The 14,364-nt window shown below is 42.5% G+C and overlaps 1 protein-coding gene across 1 annotated transcript in view; it reads left to right on the top strand.

Annotated features, from left to right (window-relative positions):
- The window catches only part of LOC139711148 (ski oncogene-like), a 44,180-nt gene extending 35,671 nt beyond the window's left edge, over positions 1-8,509 (top strand). Inside the window, exon 2 of the mRNA XM_071623066.1 lies at positions 8,402-8,509. Coding sequence (XP_071479167.1) covers positions 8,402-8,479 — 78 coding nt within the window. The 3' untranslated portion in view covers positions 8,480-8,509. The remainder of the gene's footprint in view (positions 1-8,401) is intronic.
- The last annotated feature ends 5,855 nt before the right edge of the window (positions 8,510-14,364 follow it).

The raw sequence follows: 14,364 nt of genomic DNA, 5'->3' as shown, positions 1-14,364 counted from the left end.
CATCTTTGAAAAGGTTCAAAGTTCACACTTGCCCCATACACTCATTTGTGTGTCGGTCATGTTGAGTCTTAATACTGTGAATGCAAGTTTTGCTGATCGGTTGATAATGCGTTTTTCCTGTTAGCAAGTTTTAAAATTTGTTAAAGAAAAGAAAAGTGATATATTATTCATGCTTTTATAGCAATGACTGATATAGATATGTGCAGGTAATAATCGGCATTACCCATATTCTGTCTCAACATATCACTAAGTATGTGAGTCGTGATTGATGGTAAAAAGTTAACAACTCTTGCCCAATATTTGATTCATTCATACTGGACCAGTTTCGGTGCCTTCCACTCTTTTGCAATATCATGGATAAGAGTATTTTCATTTTACAAAATCTTACCTATCTCCCGACAAAAAAATTAGCGTGTTGTTATTCCTTGAACGATGTTTCAGTTGAGCTCAAAATTTGCATACTTATATTCGCAAATTGCCATACCCTGAAATATTCCATGTTTACTCTCTTTTACGCTCAGTTTTCTAGTCCAAGTCTCCTATAATCACTCCCTTTCTTCGTATCCCGTAATTGGAGAGGAATTTGCAGTACATGCTGCCAATATCTTCTGTGTCAGATATTGACAGAAATAATGCATTATTGCTGCTTTCATAATTTCATGCAAATAACAAACATTATCATCCAAATCCTCTCGTCAAACCCACTCGCGCATCGCCAGCAAAAGAAAAAAACAACAATTTGAAGTATTAGATATTTTCTGGGATCATGTGTTGTTATTGCATTCATTTGTTTTGTTTGCTTGCTTTCAGTGAAATGCGCAGCGAGTGTGGACCGCTCCCCCCTCTCACATTTCCCAAGGATCTTTGGTGGTTTTAGCTTTAAGTGGTTTCTAATTCCAGCGAGGGGATTATACTGGGGTTGTTGCTCGTCAATTGAAATTCATTACAAAAAACAATCCCGCCGATTCTGAATTCTGCACGTAGTGATAGGCAGTGGAAATCTTCACTTGAGTCTCCTGTTATGACACTTTTCTATTTAAAAGGCGGACTATTGAAAAACGTAATGTATGGAGCGGCTCTTTTCTATCACCAAGTGAATGGATTTGCAAGACTCGGCAGTGTTTTGTTTTTGTTGTAGGCTTACAGCTACCGTTTGTGGGGGAGGGCTCATAGGGTTGATTTGGTTTGATGATATAGGCCTAGGCCTATATGATAACAATTGCGAAATGAGATAAAGAAATATATATGATGTGGGCTAGTTTAATTTCATTTCTTTCTATTTCGACACGGTACAGGACTCGGCCAATGGCTATTTTTTTTTTTTTTCCGGTCTGTAAATGAAGTTTTGTCTTGTAAGTTGTATGAACATGATAATGTGCATCCCATTTACACCAAACATTCTATTACAAGCAAGAAGAGTATGTAAGATTTCATGCGGGATGTCTCTTGGAGCTGCATGTATGTGGCGGATTCACCAAATGTCAGTTTTATGAAGACTTGGTAATGAAGACAGGGAGAGAAGTAAGTCCACTTCTGGTGAAGAGCACCCCTACCCCATCCCCATCCCTCCCCCAATCCCATCCCCCCCCCCCCCTCTCCCCAATCATTCCTTGTAGGTTGCATACCTTCTGCCTTAGGATGCATCTCTTATCCCCCCCCCCCCCCATGACTCCCCTCCCCCCCCCCCCCCCCAACTCCATCCTTTTCTTCCCCGTACCTCTCTCGCCTCAACGTTTTTCCAAGCAGTGAGGTGATGTCCTTGGTACCGCTGGCCATTCACCCTTCCTCCTGGATGAGCCCTTTACATTCCGTTCCTTTCCCCCATCAATTTCCCCCCCATTTCGCCTCTCTGTGTATTCATGGTATTGCACGCTCTCTCGCTATTATATCGCTCTCCCTTTCTATCTTTCTGTCTTTCTCTATCAGTCTTTTTTGCAGCTTTCTATTTTTCTCAAGAGGGGGAATTTTTTTTTTCTTTTTGTTGGCAGTCAGTCACTAGGTGTTTTCAGATTTGCCGCGAGGATGTTTGCTGTAGCGAAAATAATGTTCATGCTTATTAAATGAAGTTGCAAGTTAGGGATTAAGTGAGGGGGTGAGGGTGGGGAAGTCGAGGATGGATATTGGAATAATGTGGGGTTTTTTTTCATCCATAATCTTTCGTAGTATGAGGTAGGGTGATAGAGGGAAAGGAAGCACAAAGTGATGATGACGAGAAGCCAATTGCTTTAGTGTACATATAAAATAGTGTCTGTGGAATGCAGCTCTAACTCTCAGAATTCAGCATGTGAGAAAGAGTACTACAATGTAGCAGTGGTGGTTAGATGTGTCTTATGTTGTAGTAGTGTGCACATTGGGAAATGATGAGATGGATGGAATCCACAAGGACCATGCCCCTTTTACATCCCACATACACTGTAAAAACATCGGTGTTAGATTTAACACCACGGGTGTTAAATCTAACACCCATCAAACTTCAATAAAGGACCACACCCACAGGTGTTAAAAATGCACTGTGATGGTGTTGAAAAGTGTTCACCTGACACTTCGTGGTGTTAACTTGACACTGTACCTGGTGTTGTTTTGATACTGTACTGGTGTTAATTCAAAAATGACACCACATGGTATTGATTTGATATTTGTTGGTGTTAATATCAATGGTTTAACACCCGTCCAGCTTCAATAAGAGACCACACCAGCTGGTGTTACTTTGGTGTAAATTTATTTTCACATTTTTTCAAAAATCTAGTATTTTAATGTAAAATACTTGATCGTCTTGTTTAAATTAAAAATCAACAAGAAGTGCAGTTACTAAGAAACTCTTCAAAAAACAGTTTAAAATTTGGAAATGACACCCGGAGGTGTTAATTTAACACCATAAATGAGCACCGAAAATTTAACACCAGCTCGGTGTTCACTATTTAACACTGGACTTTTTGCAGTGTAGAAATCGGTTTGCATTATGGGAACTCTACCATGCTTTAGGGTCACACATTGTGCCCATGAGATTGAGATGTGCCTGAAGCAGGAAGTTGGAATGTGTCGCTTTTAGGGGTCACTGCTGGGAAAATACTTACCAAACATCCGGACAACATAAGGTCCGGTGATGCCATGAATGTACTCTTGGGCATATTTGTATGTTGGTGTGTGTGACTGTGTGTTTGTTTGTATATGTTTATGTCTCAGTGTATGTGTGTATGTGTGTGTACTTGTATACATGTTTATGTTTGTATGTTTGTAAATGTTAAGGGAATTCAAGGTATACAAGGAATGGGGTGGGGTGTGAAAAAAGTGGATGGAGAGGGAGGGGGGATTGGTAGAATCAACTCTCAGGTACAATGCAAGTCACGAAATGGGAAGATGACTGAATCACTGCTAGAGAACGTGGGGGGGGGGGTGGAGAAGGGGGGGGGGGGTGGAGAAGGGATGGGGCATGTCTCCAAGAGCCAGGCAGCAGGAAACCCCTGTGGCCTGAATAGTCACGCAACGAGCCGTTCAGCATGGCCGCGCAGCTGTAGGCCTAATCATTAGGCCCAGTCAGTCGTTGTAGGCTGGATATCAAGACGTAATACACATCGAATACAACATCACTTTATTTCATGCCACCACTGGTGTTCTCATAGAATAAAGTGCACACAGAAAGAAGGACTATCACCAAAATTTTATATGCATATTGCAAGATTCTTGTTACGGAAATATATATTTCACAATGCTTTTCATACAGTTTTCATAATGCCAAGAATCTTTTCAATATCATTGCCCAGTCACACAGAAATTTATCAAGAATATATTATTGTGACAATTTCAACATTTTTTTTTTCTGCCAAATAGGAAAGAAAGAAAAAAGCCACACTTGTATTGTCAGGTTTAGTGTCACACACTTCTGTGAATATAACATTTTGTCATTTTCTGTACAAGTTTTTTTTTTTTTTTAAATAGTGATTGTGCAGGTCAATCTAAAGTTTCCTGTGATGTTAATAATAATCAACCTGCTAACAGGTGTATTAAGGTCAAACTGTTGGTCAGTGCCTGAGCTATTCGTTCACTTTGAATTATGATCATGCCTTTCTGGAACTTGGCAGTTTTTCATTTGCTTTTCTTTTTTTACTGGCAACAGTATTCATAACTGCCAGTTAGTATTCATGACTACCATTTGTTATGGTCCAAGGGGGGGGGGGGGGGGGGGGGACTCTGTCTTTTGTATGAGGTCAGTCGTGGCAACAGTATTTGGTGTTCTCACCCAGGCCAGTGGTCATTTGACCTTTCGTGTCCTTGGTGGCATTGTGAGATGGGTTGTGGGAACCCCTAGCATTTCAGAGAACTGCTCCTGGGTTGCTAGTAAAAGGTCATCAAACTTTTGTCAGCCCTATCAGTGCTGGTGCAGTACAGGATTTCTTTAACCTGCCCACCTCTCTCCCCCACCCTCTCTGTCTCTGTCACCCCCTGTGTCCTTTTTTTACCCAGCCAACAAATCTAACTGTACATCAGTGGCTGTAGCAGAGAGGGTTAGGTTGATTTCTTCCAGTGGTTGTCATGGCGTTACCATGGTGATGTTTATTGGCCCTTCCTGCTTCCTCCACGCTGGGAGAGCTATAGTGTAGAGGTAGCCAGGCCGCTTTATTTGTTTATATTTGACCCTTCCCCCCCCCCCCTTTACTTCATGTGTCGATCCAGTAGTTAATATCGGACAGCTTTGCCGTCAAGAAAACCTTGAAAATTGACCTTTTCGGAGTCCACAGTCTTGTCAGATTCTCGGCAACACTTCAGTAACCGAGCAACTCGCAGCAGGGGAGGTTTTGCTACAATGTGCATGTTATCTACAGCCATTTCAGGTCCATAACTATTTTTTTACATGTAGGCCTACATGATAGGCCTATAGCATTTAAAATGAATGAAGGACTTGAGGTCTGGTTGCCTGTAAGATAAATGAAGATGATATTTCTTCGCTGAGCAGTAGTGGTATGCATGGTGCCTGCAGGCTGTGTATCTGATTGAAAATAAATTCATCCATATTGTCTAAAGGTGCTCCTCTTGAAATGTTTAGTTGTATTTGTCGATGCCAGCTTCATGTCAGGTTTTGTTTGGTGCTCGATCAAAACCTGTAACTGCTTCAACGACGAGTGCGTAAATAATTCCTGTCGCCTCTCGAAAGTGTTTGTATCTGTGAAGTCCATGCGATTGAGAAACAACAGGATGACAAAGCTCCTTAATAAGATGTCTAAAAAAGTTTTGTGTTCCTTTTGATGTTATAGCTGCACCCCATACTCCGTACCTACCCCCCCCTTTCTCCCTTCCCTCTCTGTTCAGCTTTTGTGGAAATTGCCAAGCCCTGCAATGTCCTGGAAATGACAAGTGCGATGCGCTGTCTGCATTTTCCAGCTGCTCTGCATCTTCCAATTATGCTGAGAGACGATAGAATAAAGAGAAATTGTTTATAACCAGACAAACAAGATATTCTAGGAGTGAAAGCAGAAGAAGGCACAGACACATGTACACAAAAGAAAACAAAAAGCAAAACATGGAGAATGTCGTCCAGCTGTCTCGGCACCCTTGTGGCTCTGTCTTTGTTCGACTTCCTCCCCACTTCTACTGACAATACAACGACGAAAAAGACTTTGACGACTTTGGGGGGTTTAATTGCGTTTTTCCACGATCCCGGGAGGGGGGGACGGGACGCAGGCAGTCTCGTCTGCTCAGGAATAGCTCCGTCTGCATCGATTTACGTTAATTTCTTCTTAATCAAGACACATCAGAGGAGACATTCCATCGCTGATGTTTATCAACACGTCGATTACCATGGCAACCCCCTCACTCCTCTCCCCAACTCTGATCCGGCGGAAGGGCAACATTTCATAATTTCCTACATCATCTTTTTTTTTCCCCTCCCTCCAACCCCGGGGGGAACGAAAACGACAGAAAGCGAAAGGATGTATTCGTTGAATTTTCTTTTAACGCACCCCATGTACAGATACAGGAGGGATATTTGACCTATGGAATTTGACGAGGAGATATTTAAGACTCCTAATGATGCGCCTGAGTGACATTTGCCGCGAAAATGTCGGACTGGACATGATGTTTGCCAACTGCTGCAATCAAAATAGATTTGTCATTTGTTTGATCTCCTTTTGAGTATTATTTTTCTTACATATTTAATAGTTGGAAATTATTATTGTTGGGCATGTATGTGACTGATTCAGCAAACAAAGGGTATTGATTATGTGTTCTCAATAGCCTTCCAATATCTAATTTCCATATTCTGGTTGTGTTTCTGTGGAAGCAAAAGGGCACTTTTAAAAGCAGCACAAACCAAGAAGATATGCCCTTCTTTCTGTCAGTTGATGATGTCTAACTCTTTGCATAACACAATCTGTTATATATTATTAAGTCAGGACAAACTCATGTTTGTAAGAGACAGTTAAAGGGTGGAACACACAAAATAGAGTCTCAACGTCCTCCCGAAACTTGTGAACGCTTTGCAAACGCCAGACAGAACGGGAGGATAGGAATGATTAGCTGAATTAGTGGGGCAGGATTGAATGTATAGAGGGTGATGACATGTTTTAAAAAAAAAAAATTGTGGCCGGCCTTGACACATTATGAGATAAGCTGACCGCAGCCTTCTGTCAAAAGAACAGGTGTTTCCCTCTCTAGCTATTACACAGACTACAACAAGCCCTTCTTATTCTTGTCAATAGTGACATTGGAGGAATTTACACAACCTATTATGTTTACATATTAGTTTGCATACTTTCAGTGTGTCGCCCTAGGTTTGTTCCTACAACCCTATTTACGCTATTGAATTTATTCGTCGTGATGATATAATTCGTGTACATTGCAGATAATCGAGCAATGTTCTAGCATCATAGCAGATGTACAAAATAGCCTTCCATCGTGTTGTCTACCATGTATTAAATCATAATCCCAATTGAAAGATGCAGAGAGGGGAAAAAATAAAAGAGATAGCCACAGAAATTGGATGTTACTGGCATGAAAGCTGAATGTATTGTATTATTCAGATCTGCCAATCATAAAGTCGTCTCAAAACGTGAGTGGAATGTGGAAGGTAAGTTTCAGACTAGCCAAGACGACACCCTTATTCTGCACAGTCTTCCTGGTAAAATTTTCATTTCTTCACACATCTTAGCACAAGAATGCAAAGGGCTTCTTTGATACGAGAATCTTTATAGGCTGTTGAGATACATGGAACACACAGACATCTCCCCGAGATCCCCGTGGAAGAATCTCGGCAATGTTGACGGCCTCAAGAGTGGGGTCGCAAGTCCGAATGTGCACTCGAATCGAAACGGGTTAATGGAGCGACATGAGCTGCGCACATTCACACATTTCTCGCTAAACGCGCCGACCCTCCCGCTAATGAATCCCATCCACGGTGCTCTTGATGTGATTAACCTTTTGCCAACAACTCGTTTGCAGCCCCCAGCATCGGCTCATTGTCCGTCCGGAATGGGATTCATTAGGGCGAGGACTAATTAATGACGTCTCATCCTCGACCCGTCGCTCTTTGCTTTAATGAAATTACCCTCATCGTCCACACACCAGCAATTTGCCACGTCCGTCGCAACGTGCCCCCTGATGCGGCGTGACAAAGTCATTCCAATTTGCTGACAAATGTTGTCGAAATAGTTACCCCTAGATGTGTCGGCGTAGAAGGGGTGTAGATGGGAAAGCACTCATGTGCATGCTGCATCTCCCCTTCACCAGAGAAACTCACATAAATGCCTGCACATATACGAACACTTGAAGAGCCTCCAGACACGTAACGTTAGCCTGTTCTCTCTCTTTATTGGAGTCGAAGTTCAGTTTCTCATAATTTGCATCTTGCATATACCGTACTTTAAGCATTCCCAGCATCATTTTCCTCACTGTTATCTCAGAAAGAAGGAGTGAGGGAGAGAGGGAGAGGGAGAGATATTATTGCATATCATTGAGCACATTATTACCTCCATGAACCCCAAGCTAACCGTTTCCACATTTTGGAGATCAGAGAGATCTATGTTGGTGAAAAAAAACAACAAAGCATTCCAGACATGTAAATGTCTTTGGCAGTCATATGACAGTCTCGTATTGAAGCGTATTTGAGCAATGCTCAACTGGTAGGACGACATACTATCAAGGGGTTGGTTCTTTGGCTTTTCAGCATTTTATCATCATAGCAAATGTTCAGAGTTAAGCAAATATTCAATGTTTAATAGGCATGAACTCTATATATCTATGTCCCAGAAAGACTGAGTTGGCACATCTTTCTAATGAGTCTGTTCTTCCATTTTCTCTTCTCTTTCCATTCCACGATTTGCCATCTCCGTGACTGATCACCTGCCGCTCCCCGCAATCCTGGCTGAATACACATGACCGTTCAACTTTTCATCCATCTTGCCGCTCACAGGTAAGTGTCATGACAAATACTCAAATGCCCCCCCCCCCCACCACCACCTCACCCCACCCTACCCTCAGGCCATCTTGACTTGGTTGGTCAAAAAGGCAGTGTCCAGGTGTGTTACCTCATGAATATGGATGAGGGTGATTTGAGTGATTGAGTGTGTGAGAAGGAATGGAGGAAGGAGGAGGAGCCAAGTTTAAGGCTGGGAACAGTGGCACAGGGTGTGGCAGCAACTCATCATGAGATGAGATGATCAAAGGAGATACGGAAGTGAACCGAGGGAGGAATCTCCCGCTGTTCACCTGGACCGCAGGAGTACAGGAGTGGCAACGGTAGTCCCAACGTGCTCCATGGAATGCAGATAGTTAGGTTGCCCACAATACGTGCGCGTAGTTTTGATGATAATGTTGATGACACAAGTCAAGTGGTGTCAGCAGTAGAAACCAATCCACTGTAATATACAGGCAAATCTCTGTGATTTATAGTGTACAGATAACCTTTTTAGAGGTGTAATATATTCCACTTGACATCACTACAGGAAGTTTACTTTCCCCAAAGAGATTATCTCTCCCCCGCCCCCCCATATCATGCAGTGCTGAGAGAAAATGTTGTCTTGAGAGAACAATATAACTCCTGCTGTATGGTCTACTTGAATACACACTATTTTGATTATTGCCACATCTACAGCCAGTCAAAATCTTAAATTATATTACCCAAGGCAATATTTGTTAAATACTATATGGTCTGCATAAATATACATTAGGGCCTATTTCATTCCAGCCCTGCTGGCAGCAAATCAAAATCTCGAAGTATTTTAATACCTTTATGACATCCCTGCTTCCAATATAACGACTTTGATCCTCGCTTCTTTAGGAACACAATTGCATTATGACCCATTGCCGACCGGTATTTATGTAGACCATTCTATATTTATAGTTATTGCTGTCTAGAGGTTGTTATATTAAACCTTTCCACTGCAGACTGACTATAGCTAGACCCTGATATGTTCTGAGTGTGTGCTACATCACACAGTGGCACTGGATGATACTCAGTATTTGTACTGGCTTGCTGCATACAATGGGGGATGAGCGTTGGGGATTATGGACCATTGCCTGTACTCCAGAATGCAGCCATTGACTTAGGAGAAGATGGGTTAAATTGAGTTAAAATGGACCAGCAGGACACCACTCACACTAACCCATTTGATGCATTAAATAATTGTCTACCCAATCGTGGTTGAGAATCCACAGGTAGAGGTCGCTGCACTCATAATTATTCCGAACATTAAAGTGAACCCACAAGTGTACTGGAGATCAGACCCATAAAACAATAAAAGAAGAAAGGATTGAGTCGAAATGGGGGGGGGGGGGGGGTAGATTCTGTGGAGAGCGGAAAACGTGAAGGGGAGATAGAAAGTGAAGGAGCATGATGTCTTGCTGCAAAATGATAAAATTTGACGCTGCTAGAAGAAATACATATCCCTTCAGCTGCGTTTCCCTATCTTACGCTGCTTGTAGGGGAGATTTTGTTTCTTCGCAGGCAGCTATAGGCCAGTATGAGTCACAGACGGGGGAGATGTCGGAAACAGGGTATTTTTTTTTTTGTCCATTTTGTCTCTCTTCTCACTCTCGCTCTCTCTTTTTTCACTCGCCTCCTCCCCCCCCCCCTCCCCCCCCCCCCAAACCAAAGTTGGATGCATAATGCGATAGTGACTTGTAGTAGCCCGCTGTGACGGGGAGAACTGCTGTTATTATATGCTCAGAGGGGATCGAAAGAGGGAAATATTCCCGCTGCCATCAGTTTCTAGGAATTTGATGGCAAATTCTTGCAGACTATGATCTTGCTGAGTGTGTTGTCTTTGCGTCATTCTTCTGCAGACCTTTTTCTCTGTCGACAGGCGATTTTTTTTTTTCAAAATAATGTGACTAAAAAGCAAGAAGACTAAAATCCAACATTCTTTAGTGCATCATGTCTTTTATAAAGAGTCATCTTATTTTGTTGCAAGCTCCAGTGAAAATGTGGCTCAAATCATACATGTTGTCCCACTGCTTTAGTTTTGTGGTGTCATCGTCATTCATGCTTGATCGGCAAAAGATGCCCTGGTATCTGCACAAATGAAGGAGTACTTGTGTGCATCGTGCCATATTCTTCAGATTACTTCGAAATCCTAAGTGAAATGGAGGGAAGATGAGCTTGGAAATAAAATGCTCAATTTGTCCTTCAACAAGTGATGCTGCTGATTTCTGCTCTTCTTGTATCTCCAATTCTCCCATTCTTATTTTTTGTTCTTAATAAATAGTGAACTCTGACCGTATATATTCATACCTTCAGCAGCAGTATTATATCCACAAAAAAAGTGCTAACGTGTGTTGATTATGGAGGAAAATTTATTATTCCATTCCAGTTCTGTCACGTCCAGCAAACTGAATTAACCCAGTTTTTCATTGTTGTGTTGCCAGGGAAAAGAAAACCTAGAAAGAAGGACTGTTTTTTTATGTGTGTCGGCATTTCTAGTCTGGTGTGGCGAGGTTCAAATGGCAACAAGCAATTACTTCTGTTTCTATTTGCATTAACCCAGTTCTCGTGCCGTTTGTTCCATTATTCAGAGGCGCTCGGCAATAATCGCCGGCCTTACACGCGATGAGCGCATATCATTTTCCGCTCCAGTTCCCCCACCAGAAGTGTGAATTGTCTCGCCGAGGGTCTGGGGCCACAGCGGCAAACACAGACAAGAGCTTTTGATGTCTTTCAGGCATCCCTCCTCTCCCTCCATCTTTGCCCCGTTAGCTGCTAACCGCTCTTGTATCCCCGCATCCTAAAGTGTGCTATAAATTAATATGAGGGAGGAAAGGGTCTGCCCATTCGAAAAATTCTAGTGACCCGAGAATGTGTGGAATGATAATAATACACACTTATATACAAACCCCGTGAAACTCTGCGATAAGTGGCTGTTGCACAACTGGTGATATGGTATTAGCATTTGCTTTGTTTAGACATGAAAGATATGGCAAATGATTTGTGAAGTGCACAGGCGCGTGTGGATGTGAAAAATAAATGTTCAAATTCCTGGAATCCTTCTAGACTGTGCGAAATTTCCATTTCACTTAAAGCAGAGAATGAAAACATCTTTCATGTGATGTAACCGTCATCAATTTGTGATTTTTTTTTTTAGTGTACAGGCCTTACGGGGCCCCGTAAGCTAATTGTATGCCTACTTTATACTTAATTGTGGCGCACATCTTTTTTAAAGTTTTACTTCAAAAGAGTAGAGTCATGGGGAAAAAAAAAAGTAGTAAGAACAAATTTGAAAAAGATAAGTAAAACTATAAAAATGGAAGTGCAGTGGGCAGGCGCTCTGAGGACATTATCTGAATGTCACTTTACAGTTGCCATCAATACAAGTTCTTCCTCAGTCTGTAGGCCCACATCACAAAGTCAGTATTATTTCCAGCACTGCACATGATCAAAACATGGTGAAATGCACCATGGCAAATAAGGAAAGAAAAAAAAAAGAAGCCTCATCAACAAAGAATCACAAACACATTGACGCACTGTTGAAAGCTGTCAACCTCGGTATTATAGAGTATGTATCGCACGGTGAAGCAGAGGAGCTGCCGGCTGTACCGAACGCATTAATGACGTGAAAAAAAAAACGGGCGTGGGAGGTGGAAGGAAATCGTCCTCAATGGCCCTTTTGAACACCACTCGTGCAGAAAACGTGCTGCTAGCCGTTGCCGTTTTTCCCCTCTCCCGCATCATTTGTCTTCTCTCCATCACAGTATTTCATCCCATGTTTCCACTCATAAAATGAGCACTGCAGACAGGATGAGAGCGCATTCACCCCAAAAAAGCGAGATGGAGGGGGAAAGAGAGAGCGAACATACCCTCTGACTGGGGTGGATGACCGGCAAGAAAAATGGTAATCCCCCCTCATCCCATTCCAGGGGTGCTCTGCTCTAGCACTTTCCCCTCTTTTGAAATCGCCGACAAGAGCCGTAATAACTGGTCCGTGTATATTAATAGCAGATAAAAGGAGAAAACAATTTTTCAAAGAGGGCGAGAGTGTGTATGTGTGTGTGTTGGGGGGGGGGGGAATTAAATGGGAAGGGGATTTGGGAGTGAGACAAGGGGGGGGGGAAGGTGGAGGAGATTTGAAAGATAGATGAAATTAATTGATAGGGAGAGATTTTGCTGCGGACAGACAGACCGGCGGATCGGGATGATGCGGAAATGGCGAAGAGAAGTGAGAGGAAAAGTGGGTCGCAGATTCGCAGACAGCGATGGACCAATCCACGTTACGAGGAGGGGGGAGGGGCAAGGAGACAGGTAGAGGAACCACATAACGGGTGGATGAGGGATGATACGCCTAACATCGTCATCGACGAGAATGTGATGTATGGCCCGTGTGTCTGTGAAAATGATAAGTGAAACATTGGATAAGCTCAAAATGCAAATTTTCCATTTCATGAGTGTGTTTCTGGGCCTGAGTAATAATTGCTCAAACTCCCCCTACCCCCCCCCCCCCCCCCCAAAAAAAAAATCTCAAGTTATTATATTGTATTGACTGTAATTTGTCTGCCTGTTTGAATTCTTTTGACTGAAAATATCTGTACTCTTTGTCTTTTCCATTCTCATTCTGTTCATCCCCTTTTTTTTTTTTGTGCACAATCTGATTTGTCTCATGGTATTGCTTGGTCTTTTCTTTATTTCTGTTGTTCTGCATTTTGCTCCCCGCATTTTGGACTTTTACCGCACCCTCCAGAATATTACCTTTTCTTTTGAAATTCTCCTGTTTCTGTCTTCGAGCCCACCGAATTGTCTCGAAAGAAAGAGTTGGATGTGAGTTGATCCCGTTGGGTAGTTTACTCTCCAGCGATATCAGTCTCGCTATCTGCCTGTCTCTGAGCTATGTCTGTTCTGAGTTTCTATTTCCTCTCGATCCCGTTCCCTATCTTTGCGTTTATTTATACCTCCCATGATGTTTGACTCAGGACTGTTATATTTTCGCACCGTTTTCCTCAGTATGATCTCGTGTTTCTAGGTATCTCTAATAAGTCTAGACTAACTCTTCTCTGATGTCAATCTGTCTGTCTGTCTGTCTGAATGTCTCATTTCCTTTTGCTGATCTTTATCTGTATCACAGTTGGTTTTTTTTTTCGAGTTTTGTTTCACATATTACTTGGTAATCCCACATCTCTGTTGAGTTTTTTCTTGTCTCCTGAACTCTCACCAGCTGTCCTCTGTCAGTCATGCTTGTCTGTCTGTCTGTCTGTCCTCTTTCCATTCACACCCCCCCCCCCCTTCCTCTTTCCTTTGTTTAATCTCTGTCTGGAGCCCCTGGCAAGATCTAGGTCAACCCCCAATTTTTGACCCCTCACTCACCCATGCCCCCAGACTGGTCTGATCCAGGTGGCTGAAATAGGGAAGTACCCCCCCCCCCCCCTTGTCTGCACTGCCAAATGGTCATGCCTGGATGACTCGATATTTGATGGGGCACTAATGGCTCGCCTCATCTGTAGAAGTAGGTAGTGGATGATAGCTATGAATATTTGAAAGTCACACGCACCTTGGACATCTGCTTCATTCATGTACATATCACCAGGCCTAAATAGCATAAATATTTTCTCTTCTTTTCTGTTTTTTTTTCTTCTTGTTTTTGTTTTTCAGCAAAATTGTAAGGAGTGCAGTTTTGATAGTGATGGTAAAATTCTGTATGAGCATGTATTGAGGGAATTGAAGCAGTAATATTGCTAATGTTTTTGTAAGATAGTGATTAATTCTTAATAACTTCAGTGTGCTGCCTCTTCCCTCCATTTTGTGGCAGAGTTCGGCTGCAATCAGTGCTGCTCACCTCTTTGTGCCTTAATACCAAAACGGTGTGAATAAAAGTTTTTAACCCCCCCCCCCCCCCCATCAGTGTCCCCTCCCGAAAGATGTAGAAAAGTATTTCTGCACCCTACTCGCCTGCA

The sequence above is a fragment of the Diadema antillarum genome, unplaced genomic scaffold, assembly GCF_040938485.1.
Source record: "Diadema antillarum isolate AM-2024a unplaced genomic scaffold, OU_Dant_1.0 seq00001617_RagTag, whole genome shotgun sequence".
Taxonomy (NCBI): Eukaryota; Metazoa; Echinodermata; class Echinoidea; order Diadematoida; family Diadematidae; genus Diadema; species Diadema antillarum.
This window is presented reverse-complemented; position numbering and strand designations above follow the sequence as displayed.